The 27,754-nt window shown below is 34.3% G+C and overlaps 2 protein-coding genes across 5 annotated transcripts in view; one reads left to right on the top strand and one right to left on the bottom strand.

Moving 5' to 3' along the window:
- LOC128862182 (sodium- and chloride-dependent GABA transporter 1) overlaps positions 1 to 27,754 on the top strand; it is a 166,293-nt gene that overhangs the window by 42,164 nt on the left and 96,375 nt on the right. Inside the window, exons 1-2 of one of the 4 annotated variants that reach the window (XM_054100657.1) lie at positions 21,856 to 22,273; positions 22,390 to 22,710. The exons of 1 other annotated variant lie outside the window; for it this stretch is intronic. The gene's annotated coding sequence lies outside the window, so the exon portion shown is untranslated. Of the gene's footprint in view, positions 1 to 21,855; positions 22,724 to 27,754 lie in introns of those variants that run through there. 2 more of the 4 variants (XM_054100656.1, XM_054100659.1) reach the window with 2 other exon arrangements.
- Positions 1,558 to 8,501, bottom strand: LOC128861818 (uncharacterized). Its single transcript, XM_054100192.1, has 4 exons — positions 8,382 to 8,501; positions 3,515 to 3,679; positions 3,278 to 3,445; positions 1,558 to 1,713 (listed from the first exon to the last, which is right to left on the bottom strand). Exons 1-4 carry the CDS (start codon positions 8,499 to 8,501, stop codon positions 1,558 to 1,560), a joined length of 609 nt encoding a protein of 202 aa, XP_053956167.1.

The raw sequence follows: 27,754 nt of genomic DNA, 5'->3' as shown, positions 1-27,754 counted from the left end.
CCAAACACCCAAAAAGGGTGTACGCGCCTATTATATATATAATATATATATATTCCCGCAAATATCGACCAATATATGACACGTTTCAGCTGCACTTTTCTTTAAAAGATAATAATGAAGCATGACTTCCTGCAAATGCTGGTTTTTCGGGATGAACGTAGATATTTTTGACGTCAGATAACAAAGGATAATTACGCTTCAAATGAATGTTAACTACTACCTCACATAACCACCTTCGAATCACCAGTATATTACTAGAGCGAACACAAAAGTAGTATCAGCAGCGACACATCTTTTACGAGAGCGCAAACTTATTTCCATACCCAATAAGCCGTTAAAAAGATAAAAATCACTAGTCAATATTTTTGACTCTAAGTGAATGCGGTCTGAGCACCAGTGTATACATTTTAAACCATAAATATTCGTGATGCCATACAATGGAAAAGCGGAGTGAAAATAACCAAACAGGTGGAAAAAAGGAAGCAAGAGCTTTGGGTTCGTGGATCACGACCAACCGTGGCCAATTAAATTTGTATTAGCCGATTCTAGCTACTGATGAAATCATTTAAATGTGTAATATAATATTCAAACTTGCTATATTTGCAGGTGTACCAAAAAAATGAGAACACAAATGCCTGAGTTTTAGTCCGATGAGAGCAGGGTAGCTGGGAAGAAGGCGCTGAGATGACTCCACTTCACCCTCCAGATAGCTTCTGCCTAAAGAACTTGAAGTAATCTTAAGTTTCACCACAAGCATACCCAATGGACAAAGCCCGGCAAAAACACCCACCAAATTCGAAAGCTGCGGCCGTGTTAGCCTTGAATGGAACTCGCGTCAACTAAGGGAGTGTTCGAAGCAACTTCCATTTCACGGCGAAACCGTCTTCGAACCAGCGCACCAGTCCAGCAGTTTCCCGCTAGATGTGGTAGTTGTTGACTAGTTCGTGTTAATAAGACAACTTAAAAATACTTATATAGATTCTAAAAAAATATATCCCAAGACGCTCTTTCCATAAGCCACTAATTGCGTGGGCAGCAAGCTTAACTTGTAGCGATGACTTGAAACCAAAGACCTACCAAACTATGTTAGTTGTTGGCAAATTTAATTTCCAGGATGGCAATGCACGACCGCATTTTGTTTAGGTCGTTAGTTCTTTATAACAAAAAACAAAAAAAAAAAAAAAATGAATAACAATTAAAATAACAATAAATAATTATTTTACATATAATAAATAGCTGAATATGGACTTTCAGTTAAAAGCACTGAAATGGAAACTTTTAGCCCAACCTTCTCCTGTTACAATCGATGTTGAATTTTGCCGTTGTGCCTGTGCAACATTTCCGTTCTTACGAAGAGGGCAAACATTTTGTCAATAGGTGCACCGCGCATCAAAAGACCAGAAATGAGCTTTTTCGACACAGAACCCATTTGCTCACCGAAAGGTGAGGAAAATGCTCGACGGATTGTATTCAAACTCAGTGAAATGACAACTTCTATATTTGTATACTCAATATATTCATCATTGTTATTTTTCTTTCAAATACACTTTACATTTTCTATAGAATTTGAAAAAATAGCTTAACAATGGCCACCTTTGTCTGGTAAAAAAACCAACTTGTATGAAAAACATATTCACCATTTGGTACAGGTAGAATTTCGGTTGCCATATGGTTAATGTAACTTATAGGCAATTTATCAACGATTTCATCTTGCTGCAATTAAATCGATTAGTAATATAGTAAATATAGTAATATAGTAAATATATGAAATTTAAGGTATAAACATGGTATGTACGACTCGGTGAAGCATTGTGTGATTCAGTTACATAGATTAGGTTAAACATAAAAGCTTATTTGCTTAGAATTATATACTTAGTGCCCTGAAATAAGGCGAATTAAAAAATCAAATCAGCTGCTCTACTGCTTCTTAGTATTCTACTACCAGGTTGTTCAATTAGTTTAGCGGTTTGATAAGAGAGGACGTTGCTAAATTTATGATCATCATCAATTAGTACAATAAAAAGATGGGTTGCTGAATTTAAACGTGGTCATACAAGCTTTGAAAACGATCCACGTCAAGGACGTCCACAAACAGCAACAACATTAGGAATCGTAGAAAAAATAAAGGATATCGTATTGGAAAATCGTCTAGTGACTGAAAGAGATTTAGTCATCTCATTGAGCAATATTTTGACTGAAGTATTGGATTTCAGAAAGCTGTGTGCACAATGGGTGCCGCGTTCGCTAATAATGGAGCGAAAACACATTCGAATGCGCAACGTTTTGAGCGTTTTCGAAAAAAAAGTGGATTTTGTGCGTCGATTCATCACTATGGATGAGACTTGGGTTTTTCATCATGATCCTAAATCAAAACAGGAACCTGGCTCTTCGGCTCCGGAACGGGTTCGTGCCCAGAAATCTGCCAAGAAGGTGTTAGCACCAATGGCTAAAATCCATGAATCAAAGTTCGAATTGTTGGAGCATCCACCGTATTCACCAGATTTGACCCCTAGCGACTTTCTTCTGCTTCTAGACCTAAAAAATTCATGCATGGAACGCGTTTTTTTTATCAAATGAAGAGTCATAACAGGTGTGGAAGCATATCATGCAGCCCTTCCAGATTCTCACTTCAGGGATGGAATTCATAAATTGGAATCTCGTTGGAGCGAGTGTATTGATGCTCAGGGAGACTATACTGAAAAATAAAAAAAATAATATTTCTACCATCGTCGTACGGGTCTAGCTCCAACGGCATGTCGGCTGTTCAACATAGCTCGCACTTTTTCCTTTTTCACGAATGATAGAATACAAGGTTGCGTGTTACGAATTCACTGTGGAAGAAACAAAAGGAAGGGGAATTACTTGTTCGTGAAGAGGAATGGAAAGGAATGGAAAAATGCAAATATATATGTACACACACAACCACACTTCTTGCCACGGCGTCCTCCGCACGAAAACGAAAAAACAGCATTTGGAGGCTTTGCATTATTTGTGCGTTCACAATTTAACACGCGGCAATTTGTTTTCATTAGTTTGTTTAGTTTATATCTCACAAATCACAATATTAGCAAACCATTCACTGAATTTGGTTTTGTTGGTTGGTTTGGTATTGATAAGGGAACTGATGTCAGATCAAAATCGCGAAAAGTAAACTAACTGTTTTGGGAAGACACCACCTTCAGTACTCAATTCGCCGTGATTTAGCCCATACCGAATGATAAGATGTTTACACATCCAAAAAATATCAAACTTGTTACATATACAAGTATTGACTTACCGGCCCATATGGACAAGTTCTATTTATGGTAGAGTATTTCTCGAACCAGCCATGAAAGTAATTAATAACGGGATTATTACGCTTCTTCATATATTTACATGCGTCGACAGTGAAATTATATAAAAAAGGCTTATAACCGTTAGCTTTTCGTAGCAAAGCAAAAGTCATCTACAATATTGAAGAATTTGTTAATTTAATTTGAAAAATTAAAATATTTTGTAATATGAGTATACGCACCGAAATATTGTGAACAGGCTCATGTCTAGGAAATTTTGCACGCATTGAAAAGTATTTGTAAGTGCGATTAATTGCCTTTATTCTGCATGTTTCGAAGTAGACGTACGACCTATCGGTAACAATGCATTCGGTGTTGCTAAACTCCACTCTAGGCCTTACAGCAATCTACACAAGTATACGGCGGGGCAAAAAATATATCCTCGTGAGTAAAATTTGCAGAGAAACTAATATTGAATTACTTGCAATAAAAAAGCTGCCAATGATTATTGCACAAAATATATGTCCCTTCATGTCCGCCGGTAATTGTTGATGGACGTCAAACGTTGCAAATAAAATAATTTGAAATACTAAATATAGTGAGAATTTATTGTAAATGAATTATTTCGTAATAATTGGTTTTTATCGAAGCGTCAGTGTAGCGGTCGTGGTGTGCTGAAGTGTATTTAAATTTGATTATTGAGTAAAAGTTCGATGCCTGCCGCTGATATTCAAATTATATGGCACAACAAATATTCGCGGGTTTGAATGAAAAGATAAAATTTCAAGTTTCACTTCAATTAAATACTGAACAAACTTTGCAAAACTTACGAAACTTTCTTATATAAATTAAATTGGTTATTAATAATAGTTGTAACTACACCAATACTCAACTCCATTGAATAACTCAGAAGAAGAGAGTAAGGCCCGCATGACCTGCACTGACACTTAACTGAAGTACTTCGACATACAGAGACCTTTCTGGGAGATCCCAAACCCTAAATATTTAAACATTTTATAAACCTTTCAAAGGGTCACTGCAGATTACAAGTCATCTCCACAAGCTGAGTCGAGTGACTCATGCCGAACAAAATACTCACAGAACAAAATACTGTTTTAATTCTATCACTTTTACCCTACTCTTCTATGGTATATAGAACGTAATTGGACTATTTCCTTAGAATAACGGGAATGAAGTTGTTGTTTTTGTTTTTTTTTAATAATTTTTTTTTTTCTATAATGTTTATGCATATACATACATTTAAAGTTATAAGATTTGGTATAAAAGGAAGTGCCCGCTCAAGGGAGTTGTCCGGCTATTAGAGGTTAGGAGAAGTTACAGTATGCAAATAAATACATAAAGTTTGGTTGCGGCCCAAATCCTTCTTCTTTTCATGTTTTAACATCGACTACACTACTTACAGATATTTTATTTCATTTTAATTGGTTGCATTAGCATCAAAGCTTTCGGTTATCCAAAAGAGCACTTAGTTTCCATTTCATTTACAATTACATATCGTACATTTATTTTGCAATCAGTCATTATAGATGCTTTCCATTTCAATTCAACCGGGCTATTCGGGTCATGTTCTTCGATTTCGATGTAACTTAAATATGTTGCTCTCTGGTCAAAATAATGAGACACGTATTTTTTTGTTCGCCCGAAAAAAAATTTTTTCAAGAGTTATCGGCAATTTTGTTTTTCGCCTCAAACTCGATTTTTTTTAATTATATAAGAAAATTTTTTTTTTAATTCCCATAACATAGTCAAAAATGAACCGATTTTAATAATTCTGGGTTCAAAATGATCGTAATTACTTACACAAGCGACTTCATGTAGAAACAATTGCAAAAAAGTAGTTGAAAATTTTTTATTTAACAAAAAAGAAAAAAAATTGAAATTTTTTCAAAATTCAATATTTCAAAAAGTGTATTTTTTTTTTTATAACTTTTTCCAAATCAAAAAAACATCTCAAACTTTAATTGAGCTGCATGCCTAGTAGCTAAAATGAGTTGTTTTTGAGTAATGAATTTCTGAGTAAACACCCTGTTTCGCACTTTTTGTTTTTTGCAAAATAAAAAATTTTCAACTACTTTTTTGCAACTATTTCTAAATGAAGTCGCTCGTGTAAGTAATTACGATTATTTTGAACCCAGAATCATTCAAATCGGCGTATTTTTGACTAAGTTATGAGCAATTAAAAAAAATTGTCTTATATAGATTCTTTCCATTTCAATTCAACCGGGCTATTCGGGACATGTTCTTCGATTTCGATGTAACTCAAATATGTTGCTCTCTGGTCAAAATAATGAGACACGTATTTTTTTGTTCGCCCGAAAAAAATTTTTTTCAAGCTTTATCGGCAATTTTGTTTTTCGGCTCAAAATCGATTTTTTTTTAATAATATAAGATTTTTTTTTTTAAATGCTCATAACTTAGTCAAAAATGAACCGATTTAATAATTTTGGGTTCAAAATGATCGTCATTACTTACACGAGCGATTTCATGTAGAAATAGTTGCAAAAAAGTAGTTGAAAATTTTTTATTTTGCAAAAAACAAAAAGTGCGAAACAGGGTGTTTACTCAGAAATTCATTACTTAAAAACAACTAATTTTAGCTACTAGGCATGCAGCTCAATTAAAGTTTGAGATGTTTTTTTGATTTGGAAAAAGTTATAAAAAAAAAAAAAAATACACTTTTTGAAATATTGAATTTTGAAAAAATTTCAATTTTTTTTCTTTTTTGTTAAATAAAAAATTTTCAACTACTTTTTTGCAATTGTTTCTACATGAAGTCGCTTGTGTAAGTAATTACGATCATTTTGAACCCAGAATTATTAAAATCGGTTCATTTTTGACTATGTTATGGGAATTAAAAAAAAAATTTTCTTATATAATTAAAAAAAATCGAGATTGAGGCGAAAAACAAAATTGCCGATAACTCTTGAAAAAATTTTTTTTCGGGCGAACAAAAAAATACGTGTCTCATTATTTTGACCAGAGAGCAACATATTTAAGTTACATCGAAATCGAAGAACATGACCCGAATAGCCCGGTTGAATTGAAATGGAAAGCATCTATAATAATTTGTATTGAACTCGGTTAATTTCCTCAGTCATTAATTTGTAATATCAATCGGGAAATATATATAACCATTTCATCTATATTTAAAGTTTAAACGTTCGAAAAGAGTATGACAGTGGAGGGAATCTTTCTAAAACGTATGCTACCACTTACTATTCGCATCTCTTTCGGGCTAACTAATTACCATAAGTTTATATGGATGTACATTAGGGCGGGTCGATTTGTGGGGAGGCAAAAAAATCGCCCATTGCTCTGTGAAAACCATATTCTAGGGATCAAAATAAGAAACTTTGCCGAAGGAACCATACCTCTAAAACGAATTCTGATGTCCCCCAATTTGGGTCGAACTTTTAGTGTCTTTTGTGGGGAGGCAAAAAAATCGCCCATTGCTCTGTGAAAATCATATTCTAGGGATCAAAATAAGAAACTTTGCCGAAGGAACCATACCTCTAAAACGAATTCTGATGTCCCCCAATTTGGGTCGAACTTTTTAGTTTCTTTTCCAAAAATGGTGATATTTTGAAATGATTGTATGGGGAACCACCCAGGGGAGTTCCAGGGGGTGTGCCACTGGCATGGGTGGGGGGTTAGTGGGGGTCGGTCATACATTTGGACTCGATTGGAGCACTCTAAATGGGTCAATTGGGGTTTTTCAAAATTTGCCCCTACCCAAAAGGAGAGCTGAATTTGTTCTGAACAAAGCATTTAATGGTAATTGACGGCCACCGTAGCCGTATGGTTGGCACATGACTATCATTCGGAAGTGCGCGGGTACGAATTTCCGTGCATGCAATTTTTTTCTCATATCCCGTCGCCACTCCTCAGGTAATGGCAAACCTCCGATTGTATTTCATGCCATGAAAAATATCCTTCTCAAAACCATCTGCCGTTCGGAGTCGGCTTTAAACTGTAGGTCCCTCCATTTGTGGAACAGAAATCACTCCACAAATAGGAGGAAAAGCTCGGTCAAGCACCGCAAAAGAGTATAAAAGCGATTTATGTATAATACATATGTATATAATTTTCAATTGTTTGCACGAAAAATAAATCATCAGACCGCTTATGCCATTGTGGTTAAATTATTGTGAATATTATAGTTTTTTAATAAGTTTTTGGAATAAGTAATTATCAAATTTTGTAGTTTTTTATATATTTTATTTGCAATAAATACTACTATATAATTTTGAGATTGAAAAAGTGCTCGCATTGACTGGTTTTAAATTGGATTTCTAATTTAGTTATTATTAATTTAGCATTATGTTTTGTTAAATATTGTTGAAAACGAAAAATATTGTAATAATATCAAATATTGACTTTAAGCCCATAGAAAAAAACTTCAGACTTAATAAGCTTGGTGACGAGAATTATAGCCAGAATATTTAATCTATTGTTTATCTGGATGAAATCTCGATCTCGAATTATCGATTGTCCCTTTTATTTTTTCCCTTTTACATTAAGTCAATCACAATATATTATTTGATCAGCATGGGACTGTCTAGGACTGACTTGCGCTTATGGAAGTTCTCAGCTGAGCATTAGTCCAGGAAGCCCTAATAGAGGTTTGCAACTGTCATCAATTAGGGATAAACGGAAGTTCGACAATTCATTCTGCTGCCACTGAACCTAGACATCAGTCCTTGAAGTAGAATTAGCATAGGAAGAATGCGGGAATCGAAGAAACCAGGAATGACGTGCTTATTTATTTGAGCTTTAATGGCCGTCTGCATACAACTTTGACGTTGGCGCCGCTTCGATAGCTAACTATGAATACACACATCTATATGAAGACATTCACATGGCCAAAGTTGAGCAACGCGAACGCTAAACTCAAGTGCCAAGTTGAGCAACTCTCATCATTGCGCGTGCGTCAACGATGTGCATCAGATGTCAACATAATAAATTATTCCAATCATTTTGAAACCCAGTTAAATTTGAATAAGTTTAAATTTAATAAATGCATTTATTATTGTAAATAATAAAATTTACCAACCTTATTATGTATACTTTACTCATTTTTCAGCTAACAGCTTTCGCTGCCGAAATGTTCAATGCAGCATGCACCTGCGTTTCGTCAAAGCTAACCGTACGCCAACATGGACGGGTTGAAGGTTTGTTGGTGCACACCGGTGTGGTATGGTTAAGCATCTATTGCGCCTTGTTGCTCGGTAACTTGTGGAGTCGCCCTTATTGGAATAGCTTGATGCGATGCGTTGATCGCGATCTGCAAATAAAATGATAGACAAAAATGCAACTTGCTGCATATTTACATATTTGCGTTTACAGGAGTGAATTTAAGCGGAAGCTGCTCAAACATCCTAAATATAATGTAGTAGTAAATATAATGTATAATATCCTAAAATAATGTAGTCCCGTTGGAAATGCAGAGATGCGAAAGCCTGAATATTCAGCAAAGCGTTGTTTTTCAAAATTTTGCTCTCACCAAAACTTCTTCAGCGAATTCTTCTGAATGGCCTCTATCGACTCAAAGCAGCGTCCACGGAATGGCAATTTAAGTTTTGGGAAAAGGTAAAAAGTCATAGGGGGCTAAATCCGATGCAAACGGTGGCTGTTCGATGATATTTGTCGAGTTTTTGGCCAAAAATAAATAAATCGTCAGGGTTTCTTTCCACAAGTTGGGCCGTTTCCAACGCACATTCTCTCACAAATGTCGCATAACTTCCAAATAGTATTCTTTATTTACCATAGTACCATTGGGAAAGAGTCCCGAGTGCATAACACCATGTCAATAAAAGAAAACGAGAAGCATGACTTTTACCGATTGACGTGGTTTTCTGGGTTTCGGCTCATGTGGGTAGCGCCATTCAGCCGCCTGCAGACTGGTTTGCATGTCAAACTCATATACCCACGTCTCATTACCTGTTATGATGCGCTGGATAAACGTGGGCGCGAATTCACTTGCTCAAGCATGTCTTCAGCTACCTTTTCCCGATGAATTTTTTTTAAAGAAATTCAACTCTCTTGAAATTAGTCGAGCTGCCACGCGTCTCATGTCCAATTGATGGTGTAAAATGGTGCGAATTGATACGTGAGAGACGCTAAGGTCACGGGCCACCTCCCTTAAACTTAAATGATGGTTTTCCAGTACTATTTCTTTGACTTTGTCGATGACCAGATCGGGGCAAATCTTCCACGACTTCTCGGCCCTCTGGCAAATCCTTATACCACTCATAGACCCGTGTTTTTGATAAAGAGCAGTTGGCATATGCTTTTCCCAACATTTTTAATGGCACACGAAATCCCATAGTGTCGGCTGTAGGTTCCTCCATTTATGAAAAAATATTAAGACGTACCCCATAAATAGAATGAGAAGCTCTGCCAAACATCCCATAAAGAGTGTAAACGCCAATTATTAATATAAATTTATACATCCAAATGTAAATATCATATAGAAATTTACTGAATATACTCAAACTGTTTGCAAAGGGTCCGTCATATAACTTTACGGAATTAAAAATGCTATAAAAAAGAAACTACTCAATATTTTTCCAAACTGTTCCTTTTATTTTGAAGCACAATCCTTCCGGTTAATGATGGAACACAACTTCATTCATATGGCTGCCTCGGCTAGCCATGCACCATCCCATACGATCGGTGCAATTTTTCAACACATTTTCGATTGTATGCGGCGGTATTTCAGCTATGACATGGCGTATGTTGGTCTTCAGTGCATCAATTGAAGATAATAATCCAACGGCGTCAAATCGCAGCTCCGAGGCGGCCAAACGATATCAGAATTTCGACTGATAATGCGATCTTCGAAGACAGTGCGCAAAAGATTGATCGTAGCATTCGCTGAGTGGTAAGTAGCGCCATCTTGTTGGAGCCAAATGCCACCAATATCCTCCTCTTCAATTTCTCGGAACAAAAATTTTCGTTCAGCGGAAAAATAAAACTAATTTTCTGTCAAATCAGATGACAGCTAAGTGTTACCATTCTTCAAATAATACCTAGTTCAAGTCCGTAACGATAGATGGCGGTCCCTCTATATACAAAAATTATTCTTTAAAATATGCCTTCTTTCACCGACATATCCTAAACCCACCTAAAGAAAAGTCCAAACAGAGCTTCTAAATAGGATACTTTAGGATTCAAATTTGGTACGAGTATGAAAATATTTGTCTGTAAAATTAATTATGCTAAAATTCAAGTGTTACCAATGCCTACACAAGACGTTCACAAGCGAACTAAGTAGGGAAGTGGTTCGCAATTGGCGCAATCGTATTAATTCTAAACTATAATTTGTTTAAGTTTTTCCCGCCGGGTAATCATTGCTTTTATGACTTTTGCATATATTTATTAGTTAATAAAGTGTATTTAATTTTTATTTGGAAAGCCTACCTGCTCTACTCGAAGGAGATTTATTTATTTAAAATCAGCAGTACTCGGTAAATCTCGTGCCATCTAAAATTTTCTTGATCACATCTTCCTTCAACCTAGCAACTTGAATTTATTGAGATTGACGGTACAGTGTAAGCATTTCGTTTGGTGATGAAATGAAACTCTACTTGCTGTCTCTGGGCTCTACTCACTTGAGGAAAAATTTGCATGTGACAGCAACAACAACCTATCGAGCAAGATTCGCCGCTGGCGAGTATGATTGCATCTCATAAAACTGGTATAACTCATTATTTTACAAACTAATGTCATTTTAGGCAGCTCTATTCCAGCGCTGCCAAGATATGTTCATTTATACCAGCTGCTTCATCTATTCCACTTGTTAATGCTTGGCGATTCGAAGATGCCTTAAATTTCTTTGGTTTTGTTTACAAAACTTCATGGTAAACTATACTCATATTTTTTATTTTGTTTTCTGGCGTGCAAACAAACAAAGGCATTGGTTTGTCGACTCATGAACACTCAACAGTTATAAATAAGCAGTTAGGCAACCAATTAGGTGGCTGAATCCTGTTTTAGCGGTGAACAAATCATTTTGTAATGCAACTCACAATTGATATGTCATCGATGTAGCTATACATACATACATACCATATAATGAATGTTCATTTTCCAAATACTTTTCTCATTCGAGGAGTGAAGTTCATTTCCAAAACAAAAAGTTTCTATACAAACGTAAATAATATTTTTTTGGATTTTACGGCGCTCCTGAATTTGCATATTTCTGATGCTATTATTTTTTCATGACTTTTGATTATACAATATTTATATTATTATACATATATTTTGTAACGCGACGTACGTCACATATTCGTTATTAACAGGATAGTTTTCATCTTAATAAATTCAATGACATCAGGCAAGTACAAGTCATAGCTACAATATTACAGCATTTGTCGATAAGTCTTGCCGTAACCATAAACAGCTGATATTTAAATAGAATTAATGACAACATTTGCGTTTTGTCATAAAAACATGGATAATTTTCTACTAAGTCAATTAATTTTTCGTCGTTCATTTCTAATATCCAAATTTTTATCGCAAATATCAAAAAAAAAATGTAAAGTATTTCACAGCTGTTCACGGTTACGGGGAAAAACCATGTGCATCTGTAATCATTTACAGTGATGCCCATATGCTTGATCAGCTGATTGCTATAGTTACGGATATGGCTAAGGTTCGGCACCACTAATGGCAGCTTATATTTCATCAGCTGTTGATCTTGGAATACTGGAAGCGTTTGGCGTGTAAACTTAAAAAAAAAATTCTGATTGTTTTATTGCACAAATTTTCAATAGTCGATCAAGTCCTTTTAATGCTCGTTTGTACACGTCCAAAAAAACGAAAAAAGTGGCAGACCGGTTGGGTAGTTCTTAAGTGATGATCAGTGTTCGGACTTCTACCACTAAAGTGATAGATATACCACTTTTTTCTGAAAATTTGAATTTCTACCACTTTTACCACGCAAGCTTAAAAATCTACCACTTTTTTCAACTTTTGAAGAAGTCAATCTTTTTCACACACTATTTTCCAAAATATTATTATATGTTATGAATTACAATATTATATTAGAACCTTTATTCTACTAAAAAAAGAAACAGGGCTGGCAGCACTTTAATATATCGTCAAATACTTTGCGCAATGAATGATGTTGGCAACAGTGACGTTTGACACATAATTTTGCGCCACTCATTTAATATTGTTGCGTTTTCGTATTTGTTGAAGATGGAGAAATTCCTAAAAAGGTAAACTTTTTTAATATTGAGATTTGTGTACAGAAATATAAAATACAAACTTCTTTAGAAAATATACTGCAGAAAACGTGCCTGCAACGACTGAGTCGTCAAATAATAATGAGCAGACAAAAAAGAAATCTAAGTACAATCAAAAATACAAGCAGGAATGGGAAGATGGTCGGGAATGATTAGAAAATGCAGACTTTAAAGCATTCTGTAAATATTGCAAAACGTTTCTTGCAAATGATGTAACATTATTAGACCGGCATGCTAATACTAAAAAGCATATGAATGCAGTGAATGTTAATGAAATAAAAAACGATCTACGTAATATAAGTATTATTTATGCCTATGTGACGAATTATTAAAAAGGTTTGACTTTAAAAGCGAAAGATTAAAATTACTTGAATATTTTAACCCTTTTAAAATTCAAAAAGGCGATATGCCAACTATTTTACCCTTGTTTAAGGAATTTCCATTTCTTGGATTTTCGGAAGAAATATTAAACAATGAATGGAGATCTTTCATTGTTTTCAGCAAAGAAAAAACTAAAGATATATTCGAAAAGGATATCTTCCGAGGATAGAAACTTTAAGCAAGGAGGAAAATATTTATAGTGAGTTTATGTTTAGCAATTTAAGTAAGTACATGTGCAATTTGGCAGTTTTGCCACATAGTAGCGCGGCAGCCGAACGTTTGTTTTCAATGGTGAAAATTATAAAAACCGAAACAAGAAATGTGTGATGGTCAAGAAATATATATTTTTTCCAGAAACTTAATATCTTCAAGCATATAGATGGAAATTTTGTTCCAAAAGCATAAGTTTTTTATATTTATATGGTTATAATAGCTTTAAAAAACTGAAGTACAAATTTTTTTTACGAAATCTTATGTGAAATATTATATTTATGTTTGTTATTAAATAAATAAAGCATATTTAAGTTTTACCTTAAATCTACCACTTTTTTCATAAATCTACCACTATTTTTTTTAAATTCTACCACTAAACGAAAAAAAAAGTCCGAACACTGGCAAACAGCGGCAATTGATTTTGTTATTTATGTAGTCATGTATGTGGAAGATAGAAGACACGAGCCAAATCAGACCACAAAAACGTTTTTTAGTAATAACGCGCAAAATTATTTCCCTTCACGCTACCTATACCTATACCGATACATATTTTTAATAGTAGAAATGAAAATTCGATTTGGGGTGATAACTCGACTCTTGTAAATCTTTTCAACAATTATGAACTAAGAAATGTGTAATTAAAAGAATGAGAGCTAATAGATTTCATAAAAAAAATCTGAAAAAATTGCTGTTAGAAAATAAATATCATTTCTAAACCAGCAATCATGCTACATATTCGTACATACATACATATGTAAGTGAATATATTGTAGAAGTAATTACAAGTTAGTACATACCAATGAGAATACTGATTTTTTTCAGAAACTCACAACACGAATTGAATAATATTATTATAAATTATTCAGTGTATAGAAGTAAAAACACAGTTACCTGGAAAATTGAAAAAAATTAAGTTCTTATACGGAAGTATGTACTTATACCTATATTTATATGCCTGTATGTGCATGGAATTAAGTACGCGTGCGTAACTAAAAACAGTGAATAATTAAAATATATTTTCTTCTTCCTGTGCAATTAGATGATTATGACGCAATGCCTGCTACGGGCTAAAGTCTGTACTTGCCATAAAATTAAATTAAAAAATTAACTTAAGTACACCTTACAAAACCAAAAAAAAAGCACTGTTAAACTTTGTTCCTTGTTGATTCTACTTAATGTGATGACAAAAAATATGCGAATTTTTCAACATTTTGCAATCTCAACCAATCAAGGTAAAAACGATAAACAGACAATGCCTATAAAAAGTCAGTGTTATTCTCAGATTATTAGGTGGCGCAATTTTCATTTAATTCAAATACAGGGTCTAGTACTCGAAGTGTTACTAATTAAAAAGGCCATCAATTTAGTTAGGAAAATTACTTTTATTCAGTTCAATGTAAAAAATGTGTGAAAATAGTACAAAATTAAGTATCAATTTAATTTTGCTTGATATGACCATCTTTTGCCTTGACTATGGCCTTCAGACGGTTCAGAAACGAATCGCAACCTGCCCGAATGGTATTTTGGCTCACTCGCGGACAATGGCTTTTTTCAGCGCCTCGTCACTGGTGAATCTTTTAGTTCGGACCAAATTCTAAAAATCGACACATTCAAACTCTATTCAAGTTAATGAAGTCGTCAACTTTTTCCTCAACTAGACTGACACATGAATTTCCTTTATTACTAAAAACATGCATAGATAAATAAGTAATGCTATTTTTCACTAAATATTCATGAACAGTAGCTCAAAGGGGAGCTTGTATAGCGGAGCGGAAAAAAGTTACTCGCTTTCTTGTAACAGAAAAACGATATAAATAGGTTCTTTTCGTCTAGTGTTAGGAAGTGGAGAATAGATGAACGAACTGGTATACCATATCTTCGCAGCGCTGGGCGAGAGCTGTCTAAAATTACATTTGTTTGTAAAATAGTGAGTTGTACCAGTTATTCGCTAGCGGTGATGTTGCTCAATAATTTGTTGCTTTCACATGCAAATTTTTCGTCAAGTAAGCCGAACAGAAAAGTGGCGAATAGAAGAGGCCTAATGCCGAACGAAAAATTTCGAAAACATATTAATATACAATACACTTTATTATTCAGTATAGTCTGCCTGAACATCAATTCACTTGTTCCAACGAGATTCCAATTTATGAATCTCATTTCTGCAGTGAGAATCTGAGATGGCTGCAAAATATGCTTCCAAAACTGTTATGACCTCATCATTTGATGAGAAACGCTTTCCACGCATGCATTTTTTTAGGCCTGGAAACAGATTTAAATCACTAGTGACCAAATCTGGTAAATACGGTGGATGCTCCAACTATTTGAACGTCAATTCAAGGATTTTAGCCACTGTAAAATACCCTTGTGATACGACGGTGCATTGTTTTGATAAAAAATTATTTTTTTTCTTTGCAAACTGGGTATTTTTTTACTAATTTTTTGTTTCAGTTTATCTAAAAGGTTACAATGATATTCAGAATTCATTGTTTTACCAGTTTGCAAGTAATCCACAAACAAATGCAAGAGGAGTGCAGCCCAAAAAACTGATGCCAAAGGAAATTCCTTTCGCTTCCCAAAAAACTTCTTGGCCGATTTTTGGACACGAACTCGTTTCACACCACTCTTTTGCTTTTGTTTTGATTTAGGATCATTAAGATAGACCCAAGTCTCATCCATAGTGATGGATCGACGCATAAAATCCACTTTATAATTTCGAAAACGCTCTAAATGTTGCTGAGAAAGTCACATTCGAATGTGTTTTTGTTTCATTACTAGCAAATATGGCACCCATTGTGCACACAGCTTTCTGAAACCCAATACTTTAGTCAAAATATTGCTTACACTTTCCAATGAGATCCCTAGGGCTTCTACCACTTCTACTTCTCTTTTAGTTACTCGAAAATTTTTCAATACGATATCGTGTATTTTTTTTCTACGATTTCTGGCGTTGCTGTTGTTTTTAGACGTGGATTGTCTTCAAGCCTTGTACGACCACATTTAAATTCAGCAACCCATCTCTCTACTTACTAATTGATGGCGAAAAGTCCTTTTACACTTTCAATTTCACTATTTCTATTGGATTTAAACTTTTTTAATATGAACATTCAATCACCGCACGATACATGATTCTTTACATTGTAGGAAATATGTAATGTGACACGTCCATATAAATGGTTTACGAACAAAGAATGAATTGATAGATTGAAATGAAACTTCATATACGTCTATGTGAAGAGTGTACCAATTTAACAAAAACATAAAAAAATAAAAAAAAAATTGCCTAGTAGCAAAACTTATTGAACAATTTAGTATAATAACTACGTGGTTCCCGAGGCCTCATAAACACAAATAGTTGCCTTTAAATATTGGCAATACCTCACTATTTCCTAAACATAACTAAACTCGGGTACAATAAGATCCCTCTGAGATTCGTAGCAGATTCAATCCGGCCAATATCGTTGAAACGGTGGCTACGCCAATTGAGATAAAGAAGTCTTTAGTAGATATGCTGTAGGCTAGAAAAAAAGTAATGCCATTAAAAATATGTTTTTATTAAAGCGTTCTAAACCTCCTTTTGTATGGCACCCATATGCAGTGTTTTAATTGCTTACCATTATAAAAGCCAAGTAGTAACACCAAATAAAAATATTCCCTAATTAAAATTTTCTTCAACATTTTATTTCGTTCTATTATTTAATTCGGTTTTGTAAGTAATTGCTTATTGTTTATTGAAAAATATTATCAACTCATAGCTTTATCAAATAGCTTTCGTTTTAATCCATATTCTAATACTTAATTTAGTTTTGTAATTAATTTATATTTTATCATTAAAAATTAAGTGGTAACGCCGCAAATATGGTTCGATGTACGAGTTTCGCTTTGAGCTACTGTATGTCGCTAAAATATGATTAGAAGTATGAAAAGGGACATAAATACATATGTACAAAAAAGATAATTTTCACAACAAAAGTATACGCAGCTGAAATTCCAACCTTGAACCTAAATACCTGTCTGGACAATTGCAAAATATCTACAACCTGCGCACAATCTGTTGGCTGTGAGTGAGTAGTCGTGAAAATCCGGACGACACGCCATCTCATTAACTACTTGAACATTACTACGATCCCACGCTGTTCACTCGGCTAGCTCAAATTAGGTTTTTTCTTATTCCTTCAGCGTAAAATAAACATTCTCTACGCATTAACTTCCGCAATGAGTAAATTTATTATGCCTTTTCCCTAACACGTACGAATACGAGTGCAAAGTGTGTTTGCGACCTGTTTATTTACTTGTATGAGTTCTATGCACCTAAAAATGCTGATTGGTGTATAGACGCATACGTGCATAGATATTTTGGGGTGCATTTTAGGTACTTTATGTCTAACTAATGATTAATTTCCCAAAACGCTGTTTTTCTTTTTGATTTTTTTCTGAGTTTCTTTTCGTAATCTTGAAGGAAAGACTAACGGCGTACAAATCTAACACAGTTTTCTTAGACACATAGAAAAGTCAAAGGGTTTCCGCAATGGAATCGTGCTAGGAGTCATTACCTGACATTACTCATCAACCATCAGATAACCAAAGGAGAAAAGGGAATGTGGGAAAGTCACTCAGAGTTAAGACATTTCAACAACAGTTAAGGAAACCATAAAATTGGGCATACACATACATACATATGTGTATGTACATGCATACCTACACATGTATTTTAAACATAGAATTCGTAAAATAATCCGCCCAATCATTAAGTCCATCGTTGATTCGGTTTTCGAAATCTTTACGAAAATGTTATCACTGCACTATATATAATAGCTACAAAGTAAATTTGAAAACTGAGTAGGTAAACATTTTTTAAGAACATGAAATTAAGCTACAGTGGCTTACAGCGGAAATCCGCCTTTTTCCCAAAAATGTTAAATTTAAGTTTAAATTTGGATTTCATTTATATGTCAGGTGGGCGTAGGCAATTCATATTTATTATAAATACATATAATCTGTCAAATGGAAGCGTGGCCGAGATTTGTTAGTTTTGTGGGAAATTTAGAAAGCATTGTTTTTACAAAATGATCTCCGCGTATGAAAGCGATTCCGATGTGTACACCATAAGAAACCGTGCTCCGATGTATACACCATAAAAGTCCAAAAATTTCATTGTATCTGCAGTAAAATATTAGAAGAATTGGAAGACGTGCATAAATAAGTGAGCGCAATGGTATACCAAAGTTGAAAGCGTTGAAGACTTCCACCGTCAAGGTCGGAAAAAAACAAAACCAATTCAAATAAGGTCAGAATATCATTGATTTGTTCGTGATAAAGTCGAATTTATCGTTGCATGAAAGGAACGGCATCCTATCTATTTCTTAAAAAACATGACGAAGATACTTTTGAAAAGTCCGATCGCTCTAAACTAGGAATGTCTAAGCCCACCAGTTAAATATCTTCACTCATTTTCAAAGGTACAACCTAAGCTTAAGGGGGTAGTATGGTTAATTCGGTGTAAAACAAGCATATTTTTCGAAATTTTTTTTGTCGACACAGTTGATTTATTCAAAATTTTAAAATTACTTCATTATAAAGTCATATTTAAAGAATAATGTGTGAAATTTTCATTGATTTTTATGAAGAAATGAGTTGGTGGCAGCGAATCTTCGCGGACGTCTCATAAAAAAGTTTTATTGCGGTGTCCCTCAGAACTCATTACTGGATCAACTAAAATCAAAAAACCAAATTGATTTCATCAGCTAATAAAGTTTCGCAGGTAACAACGTCGAGTTTTTTTTTTTTTTTTAATTTTGTCATATTTTAAAACAACAAAGTTTTCAAGTTTTTTTATGAAAAATCGGTGTTTTGACTTCAAAGCGCTTTAAAAAATTAAAAAAAAAAAAAAAAATTCGACGTTGTTACCTGCGAAACTTTATTAGCTGATGAAATCAATTTGGTTTTTTGATTTTAGTTGATCCAGTAATGAGTTCTGAGGGACACCGCAATAAAACTTTTTTATGAGACGTCCGCGAAGATTCGCTGCCACCAACTCATTTCTTCATAAAAATCAATGAAAATTTCACACAATATTCTTTAAATATGACTTTATAATGAAGTAATTTTAAAATTTTGAATAAATCAACTGTGTCGACAAAAAAAATTTCGAAAAATATGCTTGTTTTACACCGAATTAACCATACTACCCCCTTAATTAGCTGTTTTAAACAGTATCACTATGTGCTTATGTTTCATTCACCTATGCCTAGAGTAAAATTCTCTTCTGGTGAATATGACCCTCTCTTTTGGTTTTTGTATTTTGTTTGGGAGTAAATGTATGTGTCTTACAATAATATGAAAGTGGTAGCCAGTTTTATTATCACACAATGGATGGGTTTCGAAAAAAATTAAAAAATAATGGATAGCTTTCGAAAGCATTAGAAAGGATGCACTTTGGCAGCCAGAGCCTCTATGAGCCATCTAGCTTGAAAGGATTCCAGCGTTTAAAAACAGCTATTGTTTATAGTTGCCACGCATGTACTTATGTAGAGAAAATGTCTATTTCAGCGAATGTTTTTTATATGGGATACTTATGGACTAAACTCGACTAATAAAATTGTAGAGAGTTTTACCATATATGGAAGATAATATTTTGTTAAATGCTATAATACGCAATTTCTTTCCCTCTTTTTTGAAGTTTAAAATTGTATCTTGTGTTAAGAGTTTTTCTAAAAAATCCAAAAACAAACAAAATTTTATCTTGATTTATTGGCTAAATATACGCAAAAAATAAAGATCCATTGTACAACAATAGTGGCAACAGTGACATTTCAAGAAAAAAAAACCATAACAAATGTAATTGCACTAATGAACAATACAACAACTTCTTGGTCGAACGACCCACTACCGGCTGAATGTCAAGCCGGTAAATCCGTTGATCGACAATGAAATGGGCAACTATGGTTGCTCTTTCTTGACACATTACACCTCATTGCACTCCAGAGACTCTTTTCATGCAGTAGCAGCATTAATTGAGGCAGAGAATATAAAACTACTTGGACATTCATTCATGCACACATATACGCATCTATTAAAATAATACATGCTGATAGCGACATTTGTGGTCAGCGTTGTAAAATTCCAACAATAGCTGAGCTAGTGGCAAAGGAGTAAAAGAAATTGAAGTAATGAAACACTCGTTTACTTACATAGGTATGCCGCCAGTGGTGTTCACACAAATGGCACACTTGCACTATTAACTATTTATATAGGCTCGTATTCATAATCCAACACAATAGCCGACTTTAGTTGACAAAAGCCCAAAATGAAAAAGCTGGTTATATTTTTAGAATTCCTGTAAACAATTCAATACGTGGTAACAACTATTGTAGTTGGTAACGGCGTTGTTAATTAGTAAATAAACAGAAGTGGCAATGTGATGTGAGGATAGTATGGCTGTCACAATGGGTCAGTTGCGTTCGATTTTCTTGCCGTGAAAGCAAATATTCTAGGTCGACCAGAACGTGGCTTTGACACAATTGAACCAGTTGAATTATATGCTGCGACATGTTGCACAGAAGAGTGACTTCTTCCCATGATTTGCCTTCATTCCCCAGTTTCAGGATAATTTTTCTCTCGCCAACACTATTTTCCTTAGTTTTGAGGGTCATCGCTATTTTTTGTACACAAAAACTTTAAAATAACTCCAAAGTAATGCAGTTACAGCAAAATAAATTACAAACTAAAATAGAACCGTTATTGGGTGGAATATGCCACTGTATACTGCGGGAAATCCTTGTTTTTATGCTTACGCAAACTCTCTCCGCTTCGTTGAAGTGAAGTTTTTTGTTTTTGTCTTGTAAATTCTAATTTTTAAGGATGTACCTAGATTAAAATGTATAGAAATTGTGAAAAAATTACTTACTAAACATATAACATAAAAGTTTAAAATGGTTTAGTTTTTTTTACAATGAATTTCTTCATATGTTGCTTTCATTTCTTTGTGTACGGATACTTTTTCTGGCAGGTGTATATCTATGTTAACGAGGAATGTCTTTTTTAAATAAATAATTCTTATACAAAAGATGGTTTCTAACGTTCGAAATCATCAAAATTTGAACTTGATTTTAGGAGTAAAAAAGTGACTAGTAAATTGATAATAAAAAGGAAAATGTACATTAAATAATGAGATGACATACATATACTTCCAAATAAAATGATTTCAGATCAATAAATGCAACATCCTTGAAGTGATCTGTTTCACAGTTTGAATATAACCCCGTTCTGATAAAAATACATTTGAAATTTTATGAGCACTTACGAACAGCTGCCAGCGAATGCAGAAAAATCGATAATTGAAATTTGGTCCTGTTTTTGAGATACTAAACCGCTGTTTAAACAGAAAAATCGACTCTATCGCATTTTTAAATTAATAATCAGGCATATACATATTTTCCTTTCGAACAACCGGTATACTATTTCTGTGATCACCACTGTATGTACAGTATGCTAGTAGAAGTCGCCTACTTCGAATGAGTGATGTCTAATTGGGTGAACAACTGAAATGAGCAAATAAGCGGCTATTAAAGTGTACTAGCCACTATGTACCAACTGATACCAACCTATACAACAATAATCGTACAGTGTAAATGAGTGAGTGTCCAAGAGAGACAGTGAGCGAGTGGTGCAAGGTGAAGGAGTGGAAAAACACAGCCACTCAACACGGCCAACAAGCAAACAAACAAAACACACAGCCACATACTTGCCTGTCGTTTGGGGGATATTTCATGTTTCCGCTTCAACCACCACAGGTAATCCAGCCAGTCGGCTCGTGAGTCAGTCAATCTAGTTGGATGTTTGTGTGTGCGCGTCATCACGTTGGCCTACAGGTGAAGCACAGCTGAAACTGAAGTTACTCGGCCGTTAGATCGCAGGCTTGTTCCCTCATTTTGGTTCTTTGGGATTCCATTTCATGTCACTGTCAAATGACAAACAATAAGTAAAGTAAAGCAAAACAAATATAAAAGAAGGAATCAGAAAAATCAGACACAATGCACAATACTCGTAAAATTGAAACCGATTCAGTACATAAATGAAAATGAAGTGACAGAACGAATGGAATAGCCGATGTGCTTAAACATATGACGCGGAGCAAAAGTGTGTAACGTGATATTTACGATATTTATTTGTTTTAAATACGTTTTTGGCTCGATTTCCAGGAAATAAATATACAGATTTATGGAGTATTCTTAAATTACATTTTCCGTTTACAGTGACATGTGGTGAATGTGGGAATTCGCGAGAATTTGCAAACAAATTTCTGAAAAAGTTAACAAAAAATTAAGTAAAAAATAAACAACAAATAAAAAAAAAAACAAAAAATAAAAATATAAAAAAAGTGGGTAATTGTGTTTAGCACATTGTTCCTAATTGCAGTTCTCTTTCTTCATATTCTTACCCGTTAAGCGCAAGAATACTAGAAGAAAGAACCAAAATAAAAAAACAACGCAAAAAACCGCGAAAAATTGCAACGTGTACGCGGAGAATTTATTAGGTTATTGTGTCTTTTGTGCAATAAGCGGAATATGAAAAAAGTAAGTAATAAAAGTAAGTAAAAACAAGCAGCAAAAAAAAAATAAAAATAAATAAATAAAAAAAAAAAATGAATACTGGAAGAGCAAGCTGTGCTGTAAACTTCTTTCTAGATAAAGTAAATTAAATTGCAGCTGTTGCGCTATTAAAGTAGAAAGCTGATACAGCAGCCAACTACAAAAGAAAACTTATGAAGAATTGTAGTAATTAATAATGAATTTTGATATGCAAGCCAGATATTTAAAAATCATATGTACACCCATCCATGCATATGCACATACAACATTTACTTCACAGGTGTTTGGTTAAAGCGTGTGGAAGTTGCAAAAGTGATGTTGGCCATTGATGAGTTAACGTTGCTGATAAAATTGCTTTGCTTATGCAAACCTGCAGGAAAATCGAATGACTCCGAAGTAAGCAGAAAGTCTGTTTTAAGTCAAACCAGAGATAAAGTTTGGAGCATATACTATTGAGATCATTAATTTTGGATAATTGCAAAGCTTATGAATTTAACGATCTTCATTTATTATCCCAAATCTATTTCCTTTTTTTTTCAAAGCAACCCTCTCTATAAATTACTCTTAAGACAATTTTTGTTTTCAAATTCTCGAGACAGAGGTTTACCTCTACTTCCGAGACGCCTTCATAGTTTTACGTTGGATCATTGAATCACGGGAACTGCGGAGCTGAATTCCTAATCAAAAGTTATACGGGGTTGGATATGGTGATTGTGGATTTATATGTGTTAAATTTTTGGCCAAATGGTAATTGACAATGTGAGACGGGGCATTATTGTGCTACAAAATGATGCATAACAAACACCCACTACAATGAACCTAGTTAAAAAAATTTTTTTAAATCAATATTCCATTGAAATTGAAATTGACAGTTAAGAAGTGCTAATGCATAGAAAAACATACTATTATTAATTTATTATTACATCATTATTTATTGTGTTCGATAACAAAATTTTCCATCATGAGCAATCAATTCAAATCAAGAGCGTACATGAAAATTTACTCCCATAGAGCAGAACAAGCAAAAAAGTTAACAAACGCAAAATTTGCCATTACTACTTGCAACGACCGGTAGAAGAAGAGATGTCAGCTGAGACTTTTAAGGGGGTAGCTCGTCCACACAATTAGTTTTTCAATAATTTTTTGCGAAAAACTGGGAGTATTTATTATCTTAAAATAAATTACATATTAATATTTATGCTTAAATGAATATACAAAAATTTAAAAAACAAAAAAACAAATTGACTGCGCTACAGCAGCTTAAACATGGATCCTTTAATTTGCGTCGTGGAATGTACAGCCTTTTGTAATCAACTGAAATAAACCAGACAACATTTTTTCATTAAAATAAGTTACTTCGCTTTGTACTTATCTATTCTTAACAAAAAAAAAAAAACGAAACTTGAAGTGAAAAAGAAAAAAATGATCCTGTTTTTTATAAACAAATTATTCAAAACAATATTTTTAGTGGCAATTAATATAAAATTTGAGGTACATGCAAAGGCCAATATGTTAAAAAATATCCATGTAAAATTTTAAGTTGATTTCTTGATTACCGTTTGAGTTATATTGGACAGCGCGGAGTTTCCGTTCGACCCTCATCATTTCATTGATTTTATGGGACTTTCTAGACTTTCTATTAAGCTTTAAACATTGAAAAGATATTCTTTAGATTGTAAATGAAATTTTTAAAGCAAACAAAAAATGGAAATTTTTAAAGTGCTGGAGAAGCTGTCCCCCTTAAAAGTTTTTTTGTCCAAAAAATTACCATAAATATACTTTATATACTCACGTTTTTTAGTATTATGTCGATTGCCTTGCATCGAACTGTCAGCTGTTATTTGATGAATAATTTGGCGCTTTCGAACACCTACTTGTAAAAATTAGGAATAATTATAAAAATTTTTTGTTTATACAAATCAATATCTCGATCTTGTTATCTCGTATCTCGTCCTGCTGAAGTCAGTTCTGTTTCAAGCATTTTAAATATGTAAATGAATGTGAATATGTATAAATATTTATATGATATGTCCAGTATCGTATAATAGGGTAGAAGGTGATTTTAAGTAGTTGATTTAGGCTAAATTAGAACTTGGCCGTTGTTCTCCTATCGTCTGATTCAGATGCAGTGATTAACAGTTTGCAAGACTTTGATTTTCATATATAGGAACTGTGGGGTTAGGGAGAGCCGTTTAAGATTTCCGAGAAACCAAATCTTTGGGGATCTAGTCAGTTAAGTTACAGTATCAACAGTGTCTCTACTCCTCTATGTTACGAGTGCCTATAAAATGGTTTTTGGTTATTTCAGTCTCCGTATTAGGCTTTTTATAAGTTTTTATTAAAAATTACACTCAAGTGTTTTCTTTCGTTAGAGAAACTTTCACTAGATGACTCCTTTCGACGACTGTAATGCTTTTTTAAGGCTAACGAAAATGTTAATCTAACTGTATCAGCCGGCTATGAGGTTTAACACAACTGAATTCAGTTCAGGGGTTGGAATTGCTATTTTTTATTAATTTAAACTGTAGCATTAATGTGATAGTGACTGCACATCAAACCGCTATATCTGGTCAGTGTCGGGTCCATCTTCAGCACTCAGTTGTATTAGGATAAATGCGTTGGTTATTTTTATGAGGTTCGGATATAATTTGATTTACTCTTGCATATTTTTCCTGCAGGGAACGTACTTTAATAGATGTTTCTGCTGGTGTGTATGTGTGCGTAATCGACATCAGCAATTTTCGTTTTGCTGTGTTATTGAAGTCAGAAGAATGAAAAACAAAAAAATGATGGGAATGAATATTGTACTACACACAAATGTATGTATGTATGTACGCGCTTGTTCCGTGAGATTCAGTGTCAAGCGGTAAATGATTCGTGTTTGATAAACAAATCGAATGCTATTGCAATGACAATTATTTTCTCAAGCTCAATTTAAATATTTTGTGTGTGATGCTGAGTTATTTGTGTAGTATGTAAATATGTCGTTTTTTACTGCCGCATTTGTAGCGCTGATAAAATTTGCAAATGCTTTCAAGAGCAAAAATTACCGTTTTACAAGAGGCGAAAGATTTTTTGGAAAATTGTGTCTGATGAACTCAAAAATTTTGAGCGGTTTCGCATAAAAGGCGGTATGAAATCTCTCAAGTTGAAACATTTGCTGTAGCTCGCTGAATTTCCACGGATTTCATGCAAGATATTTTTTTCCCTAAACATTTAAGGATTTCCCTGCAGTGAATGCTCATACATATGTCATACATGAGTATGATGTATGTTTGTACATATTGTGTACAAAGAATATGCTTCATAGTGATTGCTAAATGTCGCCTTCATGGTCCCCAAAATTTGTTTCGCTCAATTAAAGAAATTTATGTGACACAAACCAATAAATAGATTCGGCTACGCACACTCACTCATAGCAACGAATAACTTCATACGTACACGCTTGCCTCCTACATTTTTGCCGGCATGACAGATAAGAATATTTAAGGTGCAGTTCTGAGAAAGGTGGACAGGAATTGGAAGTGTTTCTTATCGGCTATTGCATTTTCTAGGAATCTGGAAATAGAAATGTGTTGCAAAAGAATTAAAGAAATGTCTTATAATAGCTACACTTGGTGAAGAAATCTAGAGTTGCGCGGCGGGTTTTATTTGTATTTCGTTATATAGGTTTCGTGAAAATTTATGTTCGGTATCTTAGAAGCTATTTTTGTGGGAGTGGTTAATAAGACAAAATATGATTTATAAATACACAAATTATTAGAGGAATTTAGATATCAGAATCTACTGCTGATTGCAGTTCGAACCTCGAGGTAAATAGCCTTCAACCTTAAATATTTTCGTGTCAAGGCACATACATACAGACATAGTCCAATGGGTTGGTTTGTGGCTATCATTCGGGGGTGAGTAGGTTCGAATCTCCATACATGAAAGGGCAAAATTATAAAAACAGTTTTTTCTAATAGCGGTCGCCCCTCGGCAAACTTCCGAGTGCATTTCTGCCATGAAAAAGCTCGTCAGAAAAAATATCTGCCATTCGGAGCCGACTTGAAACTGTAGGCCCTTCCATTGCTGGAACAACATCAAGTCGAACACCACAAATAAGAGGAGGAGTTCGGCCAAACACCCGAAATGGGTGTAAGCGCCATATAACTTTGCCATTTTAGTCCTTATATTTTATATATAGTAACTAATAAATCAAATAATAACTACTAAGTAGCTAAAAGTGATTAGCAGTTGGGTCGAAATTTCTCAAAAACCTTCTGCTCACTAAATATCTTTCACTTGTTACTAAAGATATGCCAATTTTCAAAGTCAGATTATCTTATGTCAACTTTGATATATCAGAGAAATTTTTATCCTGGTATGAACTCTCGCCGTAATGTGTACGACCCTCCCCTTCTTCCCTGCTATTGTTGTTGTAGCAGTATACACATTCCTCATACATAAATGGGGTATGCTGCTGAAGTGACGGTCCTTAGCTGGATATAAATCCGGGTCATTCCGGTTACATAAAACCGACTGTCGTACCCTCAAAGGAAGACTGTGAATGGGACCTAGTAAGACAGGGCGAGTCCATCATGTCTATACAGATGGCTGATCTGTGGATTTCTTTTAGCTTCCGGCTCTCCGACTAAAGCAGTGGTTTCCAGGCTGAACTAATGCCAATAATTAAGGCCTCGATACTGGTACAATGTAATGCGACACCTGGAGATGATATCTACATTTCCACTGACTAAAATCTCTTACAAAACAGTGGGAAACCTCTAAGGAAGCCATGAAATTTCACACATCTCTTAATGCATTGGTTGAGTTATTCCAACCTGGGCTCCTGGTATTTCGAGGGCAACTGTAAGGCCGATGAACTAGCGAGACTCGGCACAAAACTCATTAATAAGTACACAGACAATGGCATGCGCATACCTTAAAGATATGTAGGCTGCTTAGCTGCACGAAATTTGTAAGAATAGCGAACGAAGGATGCCCACGCCTCATTTGAAATGGTGTTTTTGGGTGTTTTTTAAAATCG

The sequence above is a fragment of the Anastrepha ludens genome, chromosome 4, assembly GCF_028408465.1.
Source record: "Anastrepha ludens isolate Willacy chromosome 4, idAnaLude1.1, whole genome shotgun sequence".
NCBI lineage: Eukaryota > Metazoa > Arthropoda > Insecta > Diptera > Tephritidae > Anastrepha > Anastrepha ludens.
The sequence above is the reverse complement of the archived record's forward strand: the minus strand, read 5'-3'. Positions and strand labels throughout refer to the sequence as shown.

Bases quoted from the DNA above. Each gene is read 5' to 3' on its own strand.
- LOC128861818 (XM_054100192.1), bottom strand. From the start codon at position 8,501: ATGCTTAACCATACCACACCGGTGTGCACCAACAAACCTTCAACCCGT. The intron at 3,680-8,381 runs GTTAGCTGAAAA...ATACTTGTGTAG, and splicing joins ACATTTCGGCAGCGAAAGCT to ATTGCTGTAAGGCCTAGAGT. The intron at 1,714-3,277 runs GTAAGTCAATAC...ATTTAATTGCAG, and splicing joins GAACTTGTCCATATGGGCCG to CAAGATGAAATCGTTGATAA.